This window comes from Apostichopus japonicus, chromosome 19, assembly GCF_037975245.1.
Source record: "Apostichopus japonicus isolate 1M-3 chromosome 19, ASM3797524v1, whole genome shotgun sequence".
In the NCBI taxonomy this organism is placed as follows: Eukaryota; Metazoa; Echinodermata; class Holothuroidea; order Aspidochirotida; family Stichopodidae; genus Apostichopus; species Apostichopus japonicus.
The window spans coordinates 20,260,266-20,280,596 of NC_092579.1; the positions used below are offsets into that span (position 1 = coordinate 20,260,266).

At 37.8% G+C, this 20,331-nt stretch overlaps 3 protein-coding genes across 3 annotated transcripts in view; 2 read left to right on the plus strand and 1 right to left on the minus strand.

Annotated features, from left to right (window-relative positions):
* Positions 1 to 14,567, minus strand: part of LOC139960300 (transmembrane protein 94-like) — a 37,690-nt gene extending 23,123 nt beyond the window's left edge. Inside the window, exons 1-5 of the mRNA XM_071958576.1 lie at positions 14,380 to 14,567; positions 13,190 to 13,571; positions 12,448 to 12,644; positions 11,259 to 11,395; positions 9,259 to 9,361 (exon numbers count right to left, since the gene is read on the minus strand). Of these exons, the coding sequence (XP_071814677.1) occupies positions 9,259 to 9,361; positions 11,259 to 11,395; positions 12,448 to 12,644; positions 13,190 to 13,571 (819 nt within the window). The 5' untranslated portion in view covers positions 14,380 to 14,567. The remainder of the gene's footprint in view (positions 1 to 9,258; positions 9,362 to 11,258; positions 11,396 to 12,447; positions 12,645 to 13,189; positions 13,572 to 14,379) is intronic.
* LOC139960304 (tripartite motif-containing protein 2-like) lies at positions 55 to 5,819 on the plus strand. Its single transcript, XM_071958589.1, has 2 exons — positions 55 to 214; positions 2,056 to 5,819. The coding sequence occupies exon 2, from the start codon at positions 2,062 to 2,064 to the stop codon at positions 3,145 to 3,147; it is 1,086 nt and encodes a 361-aa protein (XP_071814690.1). The 5' UTR covers positions 55 to 214; positions 2,056 to 2,061; the 3' UTR covers positions 3,148 to 5,819.
* Positions 14,568 to 14,704: 137 nt separating the features above from the next.
* Positions 14,705 to 19,241, plus strand: LOC139960302 (pantetheinase-like). Its single transcript, XM_071958578.1, has 2 exons — positions 14,705 to 15,260; positions 15,593 to 19,241. Exons 1-2 carry the CDS (start codon positions 15,009 to 15,011, stop codon positions 17,042 to 17,044), a joined length of 1,704 nt encoding a protein of 567 aa, XP_071814679.1. The 5' UTR covers positions 14,705 to 15,008; the 3' UTR covers positions 17,045 to 19,241.
* Positions 19,242 to 20,331: the final 1,090 nt, after the last annotated feature.

Sequence of the window (20,331 nt, forward strand, 5' to 3'; positions counted from 1 at the left end):
CTATACATACACTGCATACATTTAATCAGTTCATTTCAAGTACATATGCCTTGCAATAGTGTACACAATACACACTATCACTGCACTGCTCAAGTCCACTTACATACTGAGCACTACGAGCAGACTGGCTCAGTCACGTCTGTACAACTGATTGGAAGAAACCATCTCTCAGCTTCATTTGACTTTGCAATTTTCTTCAAGAGTTTCCTTCAAGGTGAGTTTTCTGTCTTTTCTTTTTTAGTCTAAAACTGTGCCTGGTTGCATTAAAACCTCGCAAAATCACAGACAGAAAATAGCAAGAAATATACTATAAAACCATCCCACTTACAGCTACAATTCACAGAATGAACAAATGTACTGACTCTTATGGGAGAGAGGCGTATGAGGTTAGGCAAACAACACCTACAACGTTAACCATACAGTGAATTGATGTGTACTCTAGCCTACATGTTAAGTAAAAACTAGTATTATATTGAACAAACTTTGTCTCCTTTTATAATGTCAACAGGATTCAATGAATGCTTTTCTTATATCAATATGACTCTGTTGTATGCATGTTCAATGTGTGTTTGGAAAACTGGGGAAAGAGGATTTCAAAAAGATCATAATGTTATGCATCCATGTTGCCTGACCAGATTTAAACTTACAGTACTTCCCAACACCCTACCCCCTCCCCTACCTCACCTATCCAAACTAGGGGGAATAACGAGGTATCCAATTACCACAAAGACAACGTTCTTACAACTACGTGCATCCGATGTTAAGCACTCAATTCTGATGAAGAACATCTTGTGGGATGTACCTATATATACTGGCTTGACAATAGGGCTTGGATTATCAATGGACTAAAAGAGCAAATTTAGACAGCATCTATTGTAGGGCAAGTTTGAAATCAGCTGGAAGTTACACTGTTCAAAGTGGCAGTCTGGCAATAAGGCAAATTTTTCAGCTTTCAAAAGTGCACCAAGCTAATGTTTAAAAATTCAAAATGGTTAGAAAAGGCTTTTTTCTGTCTTTCCAAAGTGAAACGAACCATGTAGAGAATTTAAAATAAAAAAACGGTAGACATCACTATTTTATTCCACACATTTGATATGCATATATTCCCATTCAGACTGACAGATAGATACATTTACTGTACCAGAATGATTACGGCCTACATACTGCAAGCCGAACTACATTTTGACGTTTTCCCCACCACTGCTCAATACTGTTGCTAGCCATTTTTGTGGCACAAACATTGCTGTTGCTTAGGACAATTGTTTGAATCCTATCTTAGTTTGATTTTGATTTAGTGTAATTATAAATCAAGAGATCAAGATAAGGGCAATAAAAGCACATGTTGTGTTAATGGGGCACGGCAGTTGTTGTCGTTTGTACCAAGGGCAAAATGCAACTTTGGGATCCAGATAGCCTGGATTTCACTACATTATTAATGCATCATTACCATAGATACCTATAAAACCAAACAGTTGTAACCATGACACCCGTCTGCATGTACTGTACATCTAACAAGGTGAAAAACCATAATTACCTCCCATTACTCACAACAACACCCCCCCTCTCCCATCCTCTTTCAGTAGCAATATTAACATTTCCATAATGTAGGTAAAAGGTTTATCCTGTATGTTTTGTTAGTTTGCTCAGCCATAATAACTAGTCAATAAGCTTTTCTAATTAAAATTAAATTTTCTCCAAACAAGCTACTCACTCAATCATTCTGGTACTGTAGGTAAACTCATCTCCCATAGCCCCCCCTCCCACCCTCCTAATTAGTTTTCTTTTTAAATTTGAACTAAAGACATTACCATTCCTCTCCCCATCCCCCCCCCACCCATTAAAGGACTGGTCTTTGGAGACCGCTTTTAAAATTGTCAATCTCTCAAAAGCTTAAATACAGTGAATTAACTACAACTATTTATGCAAAAGATTTGTTCAACATAACACACATCAATGAAATCACCCTGAGTTTCCATACAGCATATTGTGCGCACAAATTGTTGATACCAAAAACATAATTTACAACATAAAGTTGACTTCTCTTCTACCCTACAGTTAACGATGGACACCAACGGAGATTTATCCTTCTCATCGTGTCCTGTCTGTTTCGAGGAATACAAAGACCCAAAGATTCTACCCTGCGGTCACACCTTTTGTCTGCAGTGTCTTCAGTCCATCGTCAAGTTGTCTGATGACCCCAGCTGTCCTAAATGTAAGAAGGAATTCCCGACCCCTACCTCTGGAAACATGGCCGACTTCACCACCAATTACGATCTCCTGACCGCTATGGAAGAGACGGGTCAGACGAATGAAGTAAGTGCGAGTGAAGAAGACGACGACCACAGAGAAGAAGAAGAGACACCGGCGGGAGGTAGTCAGGTGGCGCACAATGCTCACTGTATGTTACACGATCTGCCTTATGAATTCTTCTGTAAGTCATGCTCGAAACAGACCTGTAAGGACTGTCTACGGGGGAAACACAATCCCAGCATTCATAAGATCATGACCACGGAAGCCTACGTCCAAGAGCAATCTCAAGATGTGCAGAAGATATCCAAAGAATTAGACAGTCTGCTATCAATGCAACAGGATCTGGGCAAGCAGCTAGCTGACGCCGATTCCAAATGTCAAGGCGAAGCCAAGCAACTGAGAGACGAAATCATGGCGAATCTGGAGAAGAAAGTCACGATGCTTCGAGAAGAGGCGGAGAAGATGGTCAAAGACATATCAGAAGAGCTGAAGAGGAAACAGGGAATGCTGAAACAGTTGCGAAAAAAGCAGAACTCGCTGATCACCGACACAGAAGAGGAGAAACAGAGCATTGATTCCGTGAAGACAGCAATCGAAAAGAATGTCGTCACCGACCCAGTCAAGCTGACAGAAATCCAGAACACTACCAGTCAGATATCAAAGCAAGCAAACAGCTTGAAAGCATCCAGTGAGGCAGCTGGATCGAGCCTACACTTGAAATTTCAGAAACAACACCATCAGATTCCATACCTGGGTGATCTAGTGTCTAAGAGCACTAGTCCTCCCATGTATGGGAGACTGCTATGGATAACGAAGTCACCGAGAAGAATTATTTTGGCTGTACTTGTGGCGTTACTCTCAATTTACCTGATAAAAGGATCATACTGTACCTCTTGATCAAACAAGACCCTGAGGACCGTGAAAGCAGTGACCATCCTGATGAATTCTTCGATAATGGAGAACATTTGTACTAAACACAACCTATAATACCACAAAGATCTCTAGCGATTGCTTCAATCCAGGTTATCCTATATCTCGTACTATCGCTAAAATAAAAAGCCACGGCAAAAAGCTACACCAAGATATGGTACGCTGACGTACTACAGTTAATCAAACCCAGAGGAGCCCATGGACTCTTGACTACTTTAAGTCATGGCTCTGGTACTCAAAGAATGGTGTGGAGTTCAGAAGATTATGTGTAGGGGAAGGGAGGATCTTGGCCGTCTCTTGCTGGACCCCAGTATCTCCTACCATCTGACCTCCACCACAATCGATGGTTATGACAATGTACTATGATGCTTTAATATAACCAACTTTATCAGCCTTCCTTTTTCGGGAGAGCTTCTTTCTCTTTTCTTTCTTTAACCACAAGTTATTGAGTTGAGGAGGCCACATTAATGTTTGAGGCTTATCACATGCTATTGCCACATCCCTTGCACAGTTTTTCCTCTTTAAGCATCTAAATTTAGATGTAATATTAGAAGCAAAAAAATCAATTCACTTGATGATGATATTAAAAATTGTAAGTCTATCATAGGTTCCCTTTAAAGAAAAAATGAAAAAAAAATGAAAAAATGAAAAAAAGTACAAACAAAAGCTACTGTCATATCAGATGGCTTCAAATAAACTATCATTCATCAAGTAACTGTAACACTAGCGATATACAGTATGTGTGTAAATGCCTATTTGAATGTTTTTTCTCCTTCCTTTCTACATTAATCTCATATTTCCGTTTGCCAATTTACAAATTCTTTATGCATGTAAACTCATATCCTGAGAAAGTTTGAGACACATGTAGTGGGGCAAAAAATAATTGTACTTCTGATTTCTCCTTTTTCATGCCAAAAAAAGGTACAATAAGATAACTGTAGCATGTAGATAGATTAATATTACTTGTATATATATGTACACACTGGTCTTTGTCTGGGATAATTCATTAAAAGTTGCTGGAAATTAATAAATGAATGAACCACCATCATTAGCTTAATAAAAAAAATCTTTGAGGTGAAAACCATCCCCCCCCCACCACAAACATCTAAACTTTATCTTGTTGTTCCATTTGGGAAATATCCTTTTTCAAATGTCTTCTCTGGGAGCATTTACTTTAATCCTTACTTTTTCTTTCCATATTTTTTAAGGATAACTGTTGACAGTGTTGAATGACATCATTAGGTCATGTTAAGACTTTCAATACTTAAGCTCAGGCATAATTTGCAAAACCCATCTTCACTATACAATATAATCATTGCAAGAAAAACCTAAAAATACTTGAAGAACAAGTGGCTCAATGAAGTCATATTTAGACTTGATGTCATATATAGTCATATGTTATATATGTCATATATATATAAGTCATATATAGACTTCAGCCTTGTGTGATAACAAACACAGTATTTGACCTGGTTTACAGTTCAAGCCTTTGGTCAAAACTTATTGCTGACAACATTAATGGCAAAGTGCTTAACGTTATATATATATAACTTGTGTAAAAGTAAGTTGGCCTGACGTTTCGATCCTAGCAGGATCCTAGCAAGATCCTGCTAGGATCGAAACGTCAGGCCAACTTACTTTTACACATTCTATTACACAGGCTCTCTAGTGGATAAGCAGTTTGTTAACAGTTTTATTTTATTTTGATATATATAACTTGTACTAAAATGCCAAATTGTGTGTTATGAAGGAAGATGTGAAGTCCGACTATTTTGATTGCAATATTGGAGTTAGGTTAGGTGAGAATCTCTCACCAGTCTTGTTTAGTATATGTTCAAACAATTTTGGAAGTTCATCAGTAACTCTTACAAAGGTTTAAGGAAGGTGTCATCTTCGATGAAAAGTGAGTTGAGTGACGATGATGTTGAAGTGTTCTTTACACTTTTTACTCTATTGAATGCCGACGATACAATTATCCTAGCTGAAAACACAAATTATCTGTAATGTGCATTAAATTGTGTGAAAAACTTAAGTAATACTTGGAAGATGTTTGTAAATGCAAATAAGACTCACATCGTCATTTCCTCAGAGGCATAAGATTAGGAATAAACCTACTTTCACTTTCAGTGATGATACTGTTGAAGTGGTTGACGATTAAACCTACCTTTGGAGTATCATTCAATAACAACAACAAAATGACCAAAGCTGTACATATAAGCAAATTTAATCAAGCAAGGCATTCCCTGTTTAGTTTAATGAGCTAACCCATGTGACCTGTTGTTGCCCCTGGATTTGAAGATCCAATCGTTTGACCAAACTGTCCTTCCCACTCTTTTATACGGCTGTGAAATTTGGGATTTGGGGACTTCCCTCAGATCAAAGCTTTTCATCTTAAGTTTTTAAAACATGTACTCAAGTTATCTAAGACCATGCCCAACTGTATGGCCTATGGAGAATTAGGCCGTCATAAATAATTAAATTAGAAATTAGGACGGTAACTTTTTGGTGTGAATTAGTAAACAGTAGTGAGCATATATTTCTCATATATTCCTTAAACTTTAAAGATCTTTTCATGATAATGGTGTGTACAGTTCATCCTGGTTTGTAAAAAGTTAAAAATATATTAGATAAAAGTGGAATGTCCTGTGTTTGGATTATCCCTGATAAAGGGTCTCATTGCTACCCCTCACAGACCATACCCTGTAATATCTAAGTATCGGCTACCCCTCACAGACAATACCCTGTAATATCTACGTATTGACTACCCTTCACAGACAATGCCCTGTAATATCTAAGTATTGGCTACCCCTTGCAGACAATACCTTGTAATATCTAAGTCATTGTTACCCCTCACAGACAATACCCTGTAATATCTAAGTCTTGGCTACCCCTCACAGACAATACCCTGTAATATCTAAGTATTGGCTACCCTCACAGACAATACCCTGTAATATCTAAGTATTGGCTAATGGCTACCCTCACAGTCAATACCCTGTAATATCTAAGTATTGACTACCCCTCACAGACCATACCCTGTAATATCTAAGTATTGGCTACCCCTCACAGACAATACCCTGTAATATCTAAGTATTGGCTACCCCTCACAGACAATACCCTGTAATATCTAAGTATTGGCTACCACTCACAGACAATACCCTGTAATATCTAAGTCATTGTTACCCCTCACAGACAATACCTTGTAATATATAAGTCATTGTTACCCCTCACAGACAATACCCTGTAATATCTAAGTATTGACTACCCCTCACAGACAATACCCTGTAATATCTAAGTCATTGATACTCCTAAGGACAATACCCTGTAATATCTAAGTCATTGTTACCCCTCACAGACAATACCCTGTAATATCTAAGTATTGATTACCCCTCACAGACAATACCCTGTAATATCTAAGACTTGGCTACCCCTCGAAGACAATACCCTGTAATATCTAAGTATTGACTACCCCTCACAGATCATACCCTGTAATATCTAAGTCATTGCTACCCCTCACGGACAATACCTTGTAATACCTAAGTCATTGTTACCCCTCACAGACAATACCTTGTAATATCTAAGTCATTGTTACCCCTCACAGACAATACCCTGTAATATCTAAGTCATTGTTACCCCTCACAGACAATACCCTGTAATATCTAAGTCATTGTTACCCCTCACTGACAATACCTTGTAATATCTAAGTCATTGTTACTCCTCACAGACAATACCCTGTAATATCTAAGTATTGACTACCCCTCACAGACAATACCCTGTAATATCTAAGTCATTGTTACCCCTCACAGACAATACCCTGTAATATCTAAGTATTGGCTATCCCTTACAGACAATACCTTGTAATATCTAAGTCATTGTTACCCCTCACAGACAATGCCCTGTAATATCTAAGTATTGGCTACCCTCACAGACAATACCCTGTAATATCTAAGTATTGGCTACCCTCACAGACAATGCCCTGTAATATCTAAGTCATTGTTACCCCTCACAGACAATACCTTGTAATATCTAAGTCATTGTTACCCCTCACAGACAATACCCTGTAATATCTAAGTATTGGCTACCCTCACAGACAATGCCCAGTAATATCTTAGTATTGGCTAACCTCACAGACATTACCCTGTAATATCTAAGACTTGGCTACCCTCACAGACAATGCCCAGTAATATCTAAGACTTGGCTACCCCTCACAGACAATACCCTGTAATATCTAAGTCATTGTTACCCCTCACAGACAATACCCAGTAATATCTAAGTCATTGTTACCCCTCACAGACAGTGCCCTGTAATATCTAAGTCATTGTTACCCCTCACAGACAATACCCTGTAATATCTAAGCTTTGGCTCAAAGCGACCATAGATCAACGACTAAGTGATATATTTACGATATATTTAAGACTGGCTAGGCGATGTTAACAACAACAACACTCTATGCAAAGTCTACAGAATGTACAAAGCGAAACTTGAGTTTGAAACTTATTTGACTAACTTAAGTTTGACCCACAGAGTAAACATAAGTAAATTCCGCTGTGTACATAGTTAACTCCCTATCATACATGGAAGGTTCACAAACATTGATTTTCATGAAAGATTGTATGAGTTATGTGACCAAAATTTTTTTGGAGACAAATTTCATTACATTTTTGTTTGTCCTTACTTTTCAGCCGATAGGACTGAGTTCTTGAAACCATATTTTAGGAAAAGACCCAGTTCTATTGAAATGAAGCATTGTTTCGATCATCGGGAAAAAGTGTTCTTGTAAATCTAAGTAAATTTTGTAGTAAAATTCTAACAACTTTTGTCTCTTAAGGAAGTTTCTTTCTCTTAACAGTCTCTGGTGCCATATTTTATTTTTAGACTTTTCTTAAGTCTCCCACCCCCCCCCCCCCCCTCTTTCTCCGCTCAAACTATTCAGCAAAAATCGTTGAAAGAATGTGTGTCATTCTTTTCTTTTTCCTTTTTACTCCCTATGCTCTTAAGTTATATTTTGTTTGTTATTTCGTTAATCTCTGGATTGTTATTGAAATACACCGTGTTAATGTCTGTTTTACCTCACTGAGGTGACATGGAGAAAATAAACCTGAACTGAATTAATTTGTGATATCTCTCAAATGGAACAAGATTTTTCTTAACTAGTTGGGAAGTTGTTCATGACATTTATCTCTACCACAGAGACTAATACCGATGGTTGGATTTACTTCTCCTGACTGTGGAGGGTGGGGTAAAGAGGGTGAGGGGGGTGAGTTGTGAAGATATCTTTTACGTCAGAGCCATAACTGGCATAAAAGGATGGGTAAGGGGAGATAAGATGGAGAGGGAATAAGGCAAAGTGAAAAGAGGAAAGAGAAGCGAGAGAAAGAACGACAATAAACCCATTGTACAATTTATGGTTCAGGTACAGCTTCCAACAGGTACACCATCAACATCTCAAGTTATGAACGAGAAGAGACAAAGCCCAACGGATTGAGTCAACTGTCTATTCTAACAGGGGGATTTGTATGGTCACCACGAAATACTTGACCTTAAATGTACTTTGCCTGATAAGGGTTTACAAGAATGGCCAAAATTGTCAAAATTGTGAATATCATTAGTTCTATATCTATATCTGCATCACAGCATTAATACATCTCCTTCTTCAGTACTTTTTGTCAGCTCCACAAGCCTTTAAGACACAGTTGGATTCCAAAATGTCAACAATGCCAACAAGATAGATGTACTAAAAACTACTTCAATACAAGAGATTATATATAACCAACCTATCAGCCTACATTCTGACATCGAGTGTCACTTTGGGTAAAACCTGTGACAATTTCCACTATTTTAAGCAATATCTTGAAAATGGTAGATAAGAAGAATGGAATGAAAATTGCACTGTGCACATTGCTTAGGTTGCAATTCCTGTATGTTCCTATTTTATCACTCACCACTAAATGTAACTCTGGACTATTTGTTCCTCTTTTATCACTCACGACTAAATGTCAATCTGGACAATTCTTGTCGACAAAGTTTAAGAAAAAAAGAAAAGTGCTCTGAAACTTCATGATGAGTTGTAAAATATCTCACCAAGATGAGTGGAATGATGACCCTTTCGATGAAGTGACATCCCATTAGCCTTCGGTTCTCCAATAAGGTCACAGGGCGATGATTCCCCTTTTGCAGACACTCGCTACATGAAAGAACAAATTATACAAAAATCTCTGTGGACAATTTGGCATTGGCGTCAGAGAGAGAAGATGATCAAAGGCAGGCAAGGACTTCAAATACTTCAGACGTTTACTATTTATTCGGACTGATTGTAAAAACGAATTGCCCACAGGTATAGTATAGTAGAACTCACATACAAAGGAAACATACTGTAACTCTCTGCCTTTTGCTGTGCTACTACTAAATTCACTACAAGAGCTTTAATCCCTAGGCTTCACTGTGGTGAGAAGTCTATATCTCCCAGCAATCATTATGCACAAGTATCTTACTTACAGCTCGAGTGATCAAGGTCACAAATTAAACCATATGTAGTTTAACATCACGGATCCTTCAACTTTCGTACACCTTTCTCCTTTCTTTCCTTTCACAGAGGAGAAGGAGGAGAAAAGATGTTTGAATTGGTCCTATATGTCTCCCTCCTCCTCCTCCCCCACCCCAAACACACCCCCCCCCCTCCACTTAATAGCTTTACCTTCTGATAACATTAGCTTCTGAGGTCTTACTAATCTCCTCTAGTTTGTGTGAAATATTTCAATGTAAAGGTTTTTGCACATACTGATAAATGTTTGCTTTTTAATTAATTTAATCACTTTTTTTTCCCCTTGTTTATCTGTATTTTATTCTTTTATTTAGTATTTTTATAAACAGTTCAATTGTGGAAATCAAGACATTCAATTCAACCAACTTCATATTATAACTTTATAATTAATGACAGTTGGTGAGAAAGTTCTTTGTTGAGTGTGTCACTACTTGAGATTTTGTTCCACTGATGAACTAATGTGTCAACTAGTATGGCTATAAAACACTTGATATTTACATAATCTTACAAATTACTCCGCATTCCATCCATCCCTCCCGCCCTCCCACCCCCCCCCAAAAAAAAAAATTATTGTAGAAACATGACCTTTTGTTAACTAGGACGGACAAGTAGTCACTGAATCTTTTCAGATGTCCTGAAAATTCAAGACTAATTTATTACAGACATATACCACCACTGGTCACAGTATGACACAGCAAAACATGCAAAGACTTGATCCAGTGGAACTTGTAATGAAGTAGATTCTTTCATGTTTAAGAACTATGCCCTGACTTATCTTCTTCTCTTTAACTACCACCCAAACAGAATTTCAGTGGAAAGAGCAAAGAAATTAATGGCTAGAATGAGATTTGAGCCAGTGACCTCTGGGTCACAGGCTCTGAGCTTGTAAGCCTCAATCATTTCCAAACATTAAAAACACATCAGAAAGTAATTAGACCATTCTGTTGAAACATCTGGGTAAATTTTGTTAGAACTTCAAGGAAACTAATTTTGTAAACATTCAGCAGTATTGAGTGGCAGCAGTGGCGGAGCATCCATACAGTCAGGCGGACGCAAATGGACTGCTGGATACCTTTCCAGCTTTTTACCAATATTTACTTATTCGCGATTATTGACTTTTTTTTGTGCTCTCATTTACCTATTGACATTTGTCACATTATATGCAAATTAGCAAGGGTCATTTCCAGCGATCTAGGAGGTATCTTTACTCACAAAATTTCTGTACGCTCCGCGCCAACCTGTGGTGGCCCTCCGCTTAGATAGTGTCAAGAGCGCCCCTACAGACCATTCTCGCCCCCCTGACCAATGCCCCTATCTCCGCCACTGAGTGGCACACTGATGAGAGTTGGGGACAACATAAAAAATCCAATATATTTATAAAATGTACAGAAGTTATAACAATAAAAATTAGGAATGTGACACACCATTAGCAAGGTTTGCAAAATTGTCCAGGTATGACTCACAGTTGAACATAGAAAGCAATCCTGTCCCATCCTTTTCATAAATGAGAGAAAGTGAATGGAATGTCGAGCCGACTTACTTGAGGAACCTCCGATACGGTGTTTCCAACATCACAAATTTCTCTGGCTGGAGCGGTACTCTGACCGCTGCATCTGTGACGGTGCCCTCTACCTCGGGTAAAAACACTTCACCAGCCGTTAACGTCATCTGACTGTCCTGTTGCAAAATTACGTTTGAAAGAAAAAAGATTTATTTCACAATGCTAAATTTTTTTGGAAAGGAAAGAGAAAGGAAAAAGAGCGGTTGGGAGTGGGAAATGAGAAAAGGGGCAATAGGAAAGATGAAGAGAGAGCAGGAATTTGTGCTATTATATAAACTGAAGTAAATTTTGAAGCATGTTTGTTGGAGTTCAGTATCATGCAAAAGATGGACGCCAACAACAATTTTTAATATTTACTGTAACATATGTTGCTAATGCAGGTGGTTTTGCTCCATAACGATATACCGCTTCTTCTGAGATTCAGTAAGAACTGTTGAGTGCTTTTCTGCTCAAGAACTTGAACATTGCCCTTTTGCCCTAAGAGATAGTAACCATGTTATTTCAGCCCTGATTCCTATATGTACTGTACTGTAGGCTCTGTTAGGTACATCTGCTATGAAAATGTGGTGGATCTTAATTTAATGTAGGTGCTGATGTTTGCTTTTTAAGAAAAGGAAGGATTCTTCAAGAGTTTACATATATCTGTCTGACATTAATTGTAAAAAACATAGCAAAGACAATATTTCATAGCAACAGAAATTATTCTGTAAATACAACCTGCTGCTTTGTGGTTGCAACAGACTCAACATTACTGTAAGTGCCTTAAATTGTAACAGTGTGAAGGAATTCAAAGGGACATGCATGGATCCACACAGACCAAAAAAAAGGGGGAGAATGGGGGGGAATTATTAGATCACAAAGCATTATTGTGAGCGACGTACAAGTAACAAGCTACTATGTCTTTTTACAGACATGATGAGCTGCATGATGGGAACCAATTATGTAGATGGAGATTGGGAAAGAGTAAGACGGGAGCAGCTGGGAAAAACAATTTGGTCAAAGCATAATGTTGTTTACAAATTCAGTTGAACATTTCATCATAGTAAAAACTGGAAATGAAGGTTTAAAGTGCACTCGATCACTGCTGGTATTCTTAATTTTTTAATAAGGTCATAGGTACATAAAGGACCCAAAAAATACTCTTTTGTGCGCTAATGCAAACATCTACCTGAACATTACAGGCCCCTCCTGGCACGGGTCTACCAGGTCTGACTACAATGATGTCTCCTTCCACTAGTAAAGCTTGAGGTAGATTCACCAGTTCTCCATCTCGGTAAGTCCACTGTAGGGATATAGAGCTCGACTGAGGACTGTGTAGAGGTAGATAATCCTCAGAAGACCATTCACCTCCTGACGATATCACATCTGTGAATAAACCAGATTTTAATTTAAAATTGAACATGTATAGTAATATTTACCTATCAATTTTCAAAATGACTTGAAGCCTGTTGATTAATTGATAATTCGATAAACTGACAGTGCTCTTAAATAAACTTTTACTTTTTGTTATTTCGTCTTACTATTTATAAATGAATTTGAAATTCATTCCACTCTTTTCAAAGTAGACTGCAATAATAGGTATCATACAGTAACTACACCAATGTGAATGAAGATTAATTTACTTTAAACAAGGAAATTGCCTCACATTTCATCAATATTTTGTTAAAATACATGCACTGTATATGTTAACATTATCAGGGCACTGCAAAGGGTAGATATTTAAAAATTAGAGGTTTTTATTTACAATGTGTTATACTTTGCAGTTCAAAGTCTTTAACTTGTGCATCATATTTCAACCCACCATGCTATGCAATGTTAGCAATGTTATGAATAAACAAAAACTTTTGAATGGTTTTATGTCATTGAGATGGTACTTGACACTAAACTTGGTACTGGGAGTCTCTGCTTACCTTTCATATCTTTCAGCAAACTTCTTGACTGGTCAATCAGTTCCCTCTGTTTCAGATGAAAATTCCAACCAGATAGATACAAATTCAAAGCACAAAACAGGATGAGGAAAGCTGCCTCAATTAGTGTATATACATCTGGCAGGATTGCAGAAGCTACTAGAAGAAGGAATCCACATGAAAGAAGAGACAGAGCAGATATCCATGAAAAGACCACATCAGCATGAAGTCTTAAGCTTGCTCTTTGACCAATCAGAGACAACACCGTTCCATTTCTTTCAAGCTCAGTTTCATAACTGTTCACTTCTTCTTCAATCACATCACAGAGTTTCTGCATAGCTTCTTCAGAAGCAAAACCAGTATGACTCCTGAAAGTACTTTCCATCTATGTCAAGTTGGTAAAGATAAAAAAACAGAATATAGTTATCATGGTGATTGTCTATAAAATCAATTTCTGTAGTATTAAGCACATGCATATCAAAAGGTTTAAAATTTCAAACAATTAGTGGAATGATCCCAAGCCTTAAATACTGGAATACAATACTGTTTGGAGCGGTGATATTGAAATTGTGAGTAAAATCTGACAAAAAAAAAAACAGTAATATCTTAATTTGTCTTTGCTTTTATTGACACAAGCTAGCCTTACTCTGGCCATTCATTCAGAAATAAAATGATCAAGTTCATCATTTTTGCAAGCAATGTTTGTGCTACTAGGAATTTAAATTAATGCTATACAGGGCCTATTTAGGCCCTTCCATGATCCATCATATTCCCATTAGCCCTCCATAAGCTTTATAGAGGTCTGTGTATATATCCACATGCTCCTTTTCTTCTCATATCATTTTCAAAACAAGAGGGATTTTCAATATGCCATTGATCAAACAAGAGTGCCTGCTATAGTCCTACTGTCATAATATTTACAAATGATGTGTTATGAACTTGTCTTTCTTGCCAAACAAATTAGCACACAAAATGTGAAAGATAATCAAACTGTTAAATTGCAGAGACACCTCATGGATATTAAAAAATGAACAACTGTTCCTTTTGTCCTTGCAAGTATCATCAGTTTATTTCATTCCCAACTTGGTTTGTTACTAGCTCGACACCACGTACTGTACAGTATAGACCAGTATACTTAGTATTTAGTGGAATAGGTACTAACATATACCGTTATAAGATTGATGTAAACTTACGATTCTACCAATAAAACTCCTCTTTTTATAGAGTGCTTTTGATTTGATAAAAGCTTTTTGATGGAAACTTCATTTTAAAAAGAGTCGTGTAAAGATTCCATAGCGCACCCCCTGTTTCGCAAAATCATTGGATGTATTATTGTGAGCCTGTCATCCTTTCGTGGGCTAGAACAGTGCACATGCGAAGGTCAGGGCATTACCACCCTTGGCGTACGCAGTACAGTAAACAATTCACTCTAACAGATTTTGGCCTACGCACAAATTGTACAATGTTGATACTTGCGGGAGCTACACAATGAAATTTCCTGGTCCGCGATATATTGGTTTAATATCTTTAAGTGTTTTTATATCCTTTAATACTTAAACGGAACTTTGTAAAAAATATATGATTGGATATTCATGAGTGTCTGTTCCCTAAGAATTCTCAAAACTCTTGAAATTAAATTAAATTTCAAATACAAGGGAACAAAATACCATTCATGAGTCGCGTTTTGCTTCTTGTATTTTTTTATATATGTAATCCAGTATTGTATCAGCTGATTGAAATTGTTGCAAAAGCACCCTAAGGTAAGACGCTGGTTACTTGGCACACGATTAAGAAGTGACGTCTCTGAAGATTCGCTGTCAAAATGAACACTTACTTTGAGATATTAAAGCAGTTCTTACTCATATTAAGCGTATTTATACTAATTGCCAAATGCAATGCAGATGATTTTCCTAACGATGACCAAGATGATGGCGATTGTACCTACAGAGGGGCTGTGTATGAACATTTCTCGTTGACATCACTGATACCTGCTGTAACAAAGTCAGGAGCTCAGAGGGTTATGAACATCAACTTGGACACTTATGAGCAGCAGATAAAAATTGCATCTTCAGCGGTGAGCATCTTTCGTACAAATTCCTTCAAGTTACCCTGGTAACTACTCTCCAATATCAGAGAGAATCGTAAGTCTTAACATGTAGGGTACACTCTAATATATGTCATGCAGCATGTACATCCCATGACAACAATACTTTATTAAGGCTGAAAATGTTGCCATTGATTCTGGAGGAGAACTGGTTAGCTTAGCAACAACCAAAAACATTTAGTCATACCATTTGTATATGAGATGTTACGCAAAATATTCACATCACAATCTTTTCAAAATTCACAGTTTGATATGTATTCACTATTTTGTAAGTTATTGTTTCCTTTTTGTTCCCCTGTTAGGGTTCCCAAATTATTGTGTTTCCAGAGTATGGTATAACAGGATTTTTCCCATGGGGCACACGAGATTCCATCGTTCCATTCTTGGAGGTTGTACCAAATGATACCAAGCCAGTGGTTAATCCTTGCATCCAGAGAGAGTATTCTGACAGACCTGTCCAGAAAAGGCTCAGCTGCCTAGCGAAACAATACGCAATCATCATTGTAGCTGATTTGGCGACTCAACAGCCGTGTGAGAAGACAGATCCACATTGTCCCAAAGATGGCCGCTATCAGTTTAACTCAGCCCTCGCATATGGTGCTGATGGAGCCCTTTTAGCAATTTATCACAAAGCTAACCTCTACTCGGAAGAATCTAACCAATTTGACTCCGGATCTAGAACAAGTAACATTGGGACTAGTGTTTTTAGTACAAACTTTGGTACATTCTCCCTTTTCATATGCTTTGATATTCTCTTCGATTACCCATCAAAATACTTTAAAAGGTTCCAAGTTGATTCAGTAGCATTTCCAACAGCATGGATGAACGTGCTACCTCTCCTCTCTGCGATAGAATATCAGCAGGCCTGGTCTCTTGGTATGGGGATGAACCTCCTTGCTTCAAATCAACATTTACCTCTCGAACAAATGACCGGTAGTGGGATATACTCATGGAGCGAGGGCGCTATCTCGTATCATTATGACATGGATACCTACAAAGGAAAGCTTTTAGTGGCAGACTTGCCTTGCTTTCCAAGTAAGATCATGAACAGGTCATCAAATGTGAAAGATGGTCTTCTTTCTGAGGGTCAGTTAGGAAGCAAACCAATTTCTGTGCATAGACTTGGAACTGGAAATATCACCGAACGGCTATACAAACCATCAAACGTAGTTTTTAAAGAAGGAAATAGCAGTATGGCTCTGAAAGCAGCTGAAGAGAAATCATCAAAGATAAAAACCTTGATCAATCAAACAACAGACTTTAAAAAGAACGATTTCTTTACATCATTGGTTAATGGCGATCCATTCACCCTACAGCTTTTGATCAAATCGCAAGACACTGCCACTGTAGCTTACGGTGACCTGATCTGCGCGTTGAACTATTCACTCACCGATACGTGGCAAAAGGGTGATTGGTATGCCTTTGGTGCCTTCAGTGGCCTCCACGTTGAGAATGGTCAATACTTTGTGCAAGCTTGTGTCCTCTTGCGATGCGCATCCGCTCAGAGATCAAAGTGTGGAGCAGAGACCAGTGAAGCTTACACACACTTTAAAGAATTCTCCTTGGATATGAAAGGTTACTCAAAGGACACATTTTTGACTCCTGAAATCTTGTCAGAGGGTGATAATCTACCGAAGAAGGGATTAGCTTGGGACACCAACAGATCTTTTGATAAGTTATGGAGTAATGCAGGTAGCTTAAAAGATCCTCTTTTGATGGCTGGTATTTATGGAAGACTGTATGAAAAAGATTAAATATTTGTGTGGGATTATGATGCCTACATCTTTTAGTGATTCCTTAAATTTGGATTTAGCATGGAATGCAACCTTATTATATTTAGAGGAATCTGTCTAATATGGCTCTAGAACAATTTGGACAAGACAACAGTTAGGCCTATTTTTGATGAAATTAATAAATGGAAGAACGGAATTGTTCATTTACTACAAGTGCTGAGCTTAATGATTGGCAAAAGTCATTAATTGTTTATAAATATTTTCAGCATAGCTATGCTTCATCATCATCATCATCATCATCATCATCATCATCATCATCATCATCATCATCATCATCATCATCATCATCATCATCATCATCATCATCATCATCATCATCATCATCATCATCATCAGGTTTTTCAGGAAAGCTATTAGAAATTCATGTTTAATGTCTGGCAGGGCATGTTTCAGAGTATGATGTACAGTGCATATATGTATTACGCACAAAAGTTTATGGTAAGTTGTTTCAGAGTTCTTGGTTTTAGAAAAATAGTTTATTTTGTCTTGCCAAAATGTTGTGCCCTAGGTTATAACATACTGTCTTCCATTTTTAGATCTGTTTCAAAGTCTTAATTTTTCACCTCTCATTCTGGGGCAGAATCACATTGGAACTTAATTGACTTATTTACTTAAGTGGGTATTGGGTTGTGGGGCTGGGAGAGGGTGAGGGAGTGATGTTATTGTACATTTTCGTTGATCTTGTTCAGTGTGACGTCGTCATCAACCACTTACCGCCTTTCCTTGAATTTTCCTCCTGATAGGACACTGTGTCGTTTAAATATAGTTTCGCCATGATTGAGGTCTTTGACATTATAGTGATGTTCGTACAACGAAATAACAACAGTAAACATGAAACTGAAGATATTATTATCTAACAAACAACATCAATGTTTGGAAGGGAGTTAGTGAGGTACTTTAGTTGTACAAATTCATGAATTGAATTGATGTAGCATGTGAGTGCACACTTAATAGGCAGACACTGGTACCAATAACACCCTCCCCTTACCATGTTGGGAGTGAGAGGGGGGTTATTAAGTAAAATGAAGTTATTTTTACATGAAAGGTCAATGTTATGGATCATGTAATTAGTAGAAATTCATGAATTGATATAGTGTGTGAGTGAACAATGAAGAGGTGAATACTGGCACTAACCACAACCACTCCCCCAAAACAACCCTGACCCCAAATCACCCCCTCAAACCTGAAGTTGGCCAGCAAGGTTTGTCCCTATTGAGGTTACTAAAGAGATTTAACTCTTTCCTACTAGCAAGATTGATAACCGACAGAAGTGTGCTGAAATTAACAAGTGTTTGTTTGTTGGTTTACCTATGCACAGGTCTAAATGTGAAATTGCCAGCTTTTTTTGTGTCACTTCATCCATTTCTTTCTTTGTTTTCATCAATAGAATTGTATATGCAATATCATTCAGTGGATTCTTTGTTTATTATTTACTGGAGACAGACCTTTTATGCAGCTTATAATTAACAGCTCTAAATTGCTTAATTCTCTTAACAAAAGGATAAGTGGTGATGTCATGTTAACAATGTAAGCTCTTCCAGTATATATATATATATATATATATATATATATATATATATATACACATATACATTCTTTACTCAAGAATTTTCTTGTATTTTATACATATATATATATATATATATATATGTGTGTGTGTGTGTGTGCGTTTGTTTTGCTATCTGATCGAGGACTTGAACAAAAGAATTTCAGGTCCTCGGTTGTGATTTCTAAAGAATCACCACGTCCTCGGAAGAATTCTAGTGTATGGGGTATTGTTAATTTTAGGGTACGTGGATTTGAACATTGGAAAATACAATGGGGTCCTCGGTCTTAATGAAACACAAACATGTATGTGTGTGTGTGTGTGTGTGTGTAATTGAGATTGTAGTGGATTTTCCCCTGTTTGACATGGGTCAAAAGATGATGTTTTCAGTGGGTGAGATCATCATGCTATGTAAGAGGCACCTAAAAAGTTTGACTATATCAGACTGAATATTTTTGTGGGTATATTTTGGGGGTTATACATTTTTATTGAGATATTATGATATATTTTGTGCAGCACAGTATAAACACCATCAGCTGTTATGATTGCTTTTTTTTTCATGACATTGTCAATATATTTCAGAGTTCAAAATACAGCATAAGTTATAACTGATTTTTTTCTTTCATTTTACTTCTGCGATATTTTTCCAACTGAAAATCGCCAAACGTATCTCTTTTATTTGTCTAGGACTTAATAAACAGGAGACAAGTTCACCACCCCTCCCCCACCCCTCCCCCACCCCACCGATCCCCACCCACGGCTCCGCAGCCCATGTTATAAATGGCTATCGAATTATACCATGACTGTGTTATAACATGCGAAGTGACAATCGAACATGCAACTTTGCAGTCTTCCGTCTGCCGTATATATGCCCTAAATATATCAGGATTCATTGACGTACAAACGCGAAACTTTCAAACCCCGAGAGCTGTCCATGTCGTTGAATTCTTGCCAAAGAAGATTCTCCACTTCAAATGGTATACTTGTCACTTTGCCCATTCACAACACCTTCCAGTTTCTCTGGTTTTCATTAACTGGGAGATGGATGGGTAGGTGGGGGAGGGGAATACATCCATAACTAGCTTCTCTTGGAACTGCATTGCATTAGTAGCCACGCTGCGACATACAAACCAACAAAAGCGGCAATTTGGGAATACTTGGGGCAAAGTCCCCGGAAGCTGCGTTGTCAGATAAAACAAGAACATGTCAGAAAGAGTCATGATTCTAAAAAATTCTGGATTGCAGGCGCGTAGCCAAGCGGGGGGCGAAGGGGGCAGCCGCCCCCCCCCCCCCCCTTGAGCATATTTTTTTTTAAATGTTTTAATGTTTTTATGATATCGCTAATATTTTCAACAGAGAAAATGCTAAGATGCAACTTACAAGGCCTGGGAAGTGCCATTTCCAGCGATCTGGGAGGCATTTTCAGCCAAAATTTTCTTGTACGCTTCGCGCCAATCATGGTGGCGCTACGCTTAGACAGTTTGCAATGCCGAATCTACAGTTTCGCCCCTCCCTTTGCAAATTCCTGGCTACGCGTCTGCTGTTGTATCTCAAATCTGAGTGGATGTCCAAGGGAAAGGAGCTCCCGGAAGCTGTAGCGTTTTTATATATGTTTGCTTTCTCGTTGCAAGCTTTAAGCACAAAAAGCGGAAAATTTAAATGAAATAAAACAACTAACAAAAACAACAAGGACTATGCCGAA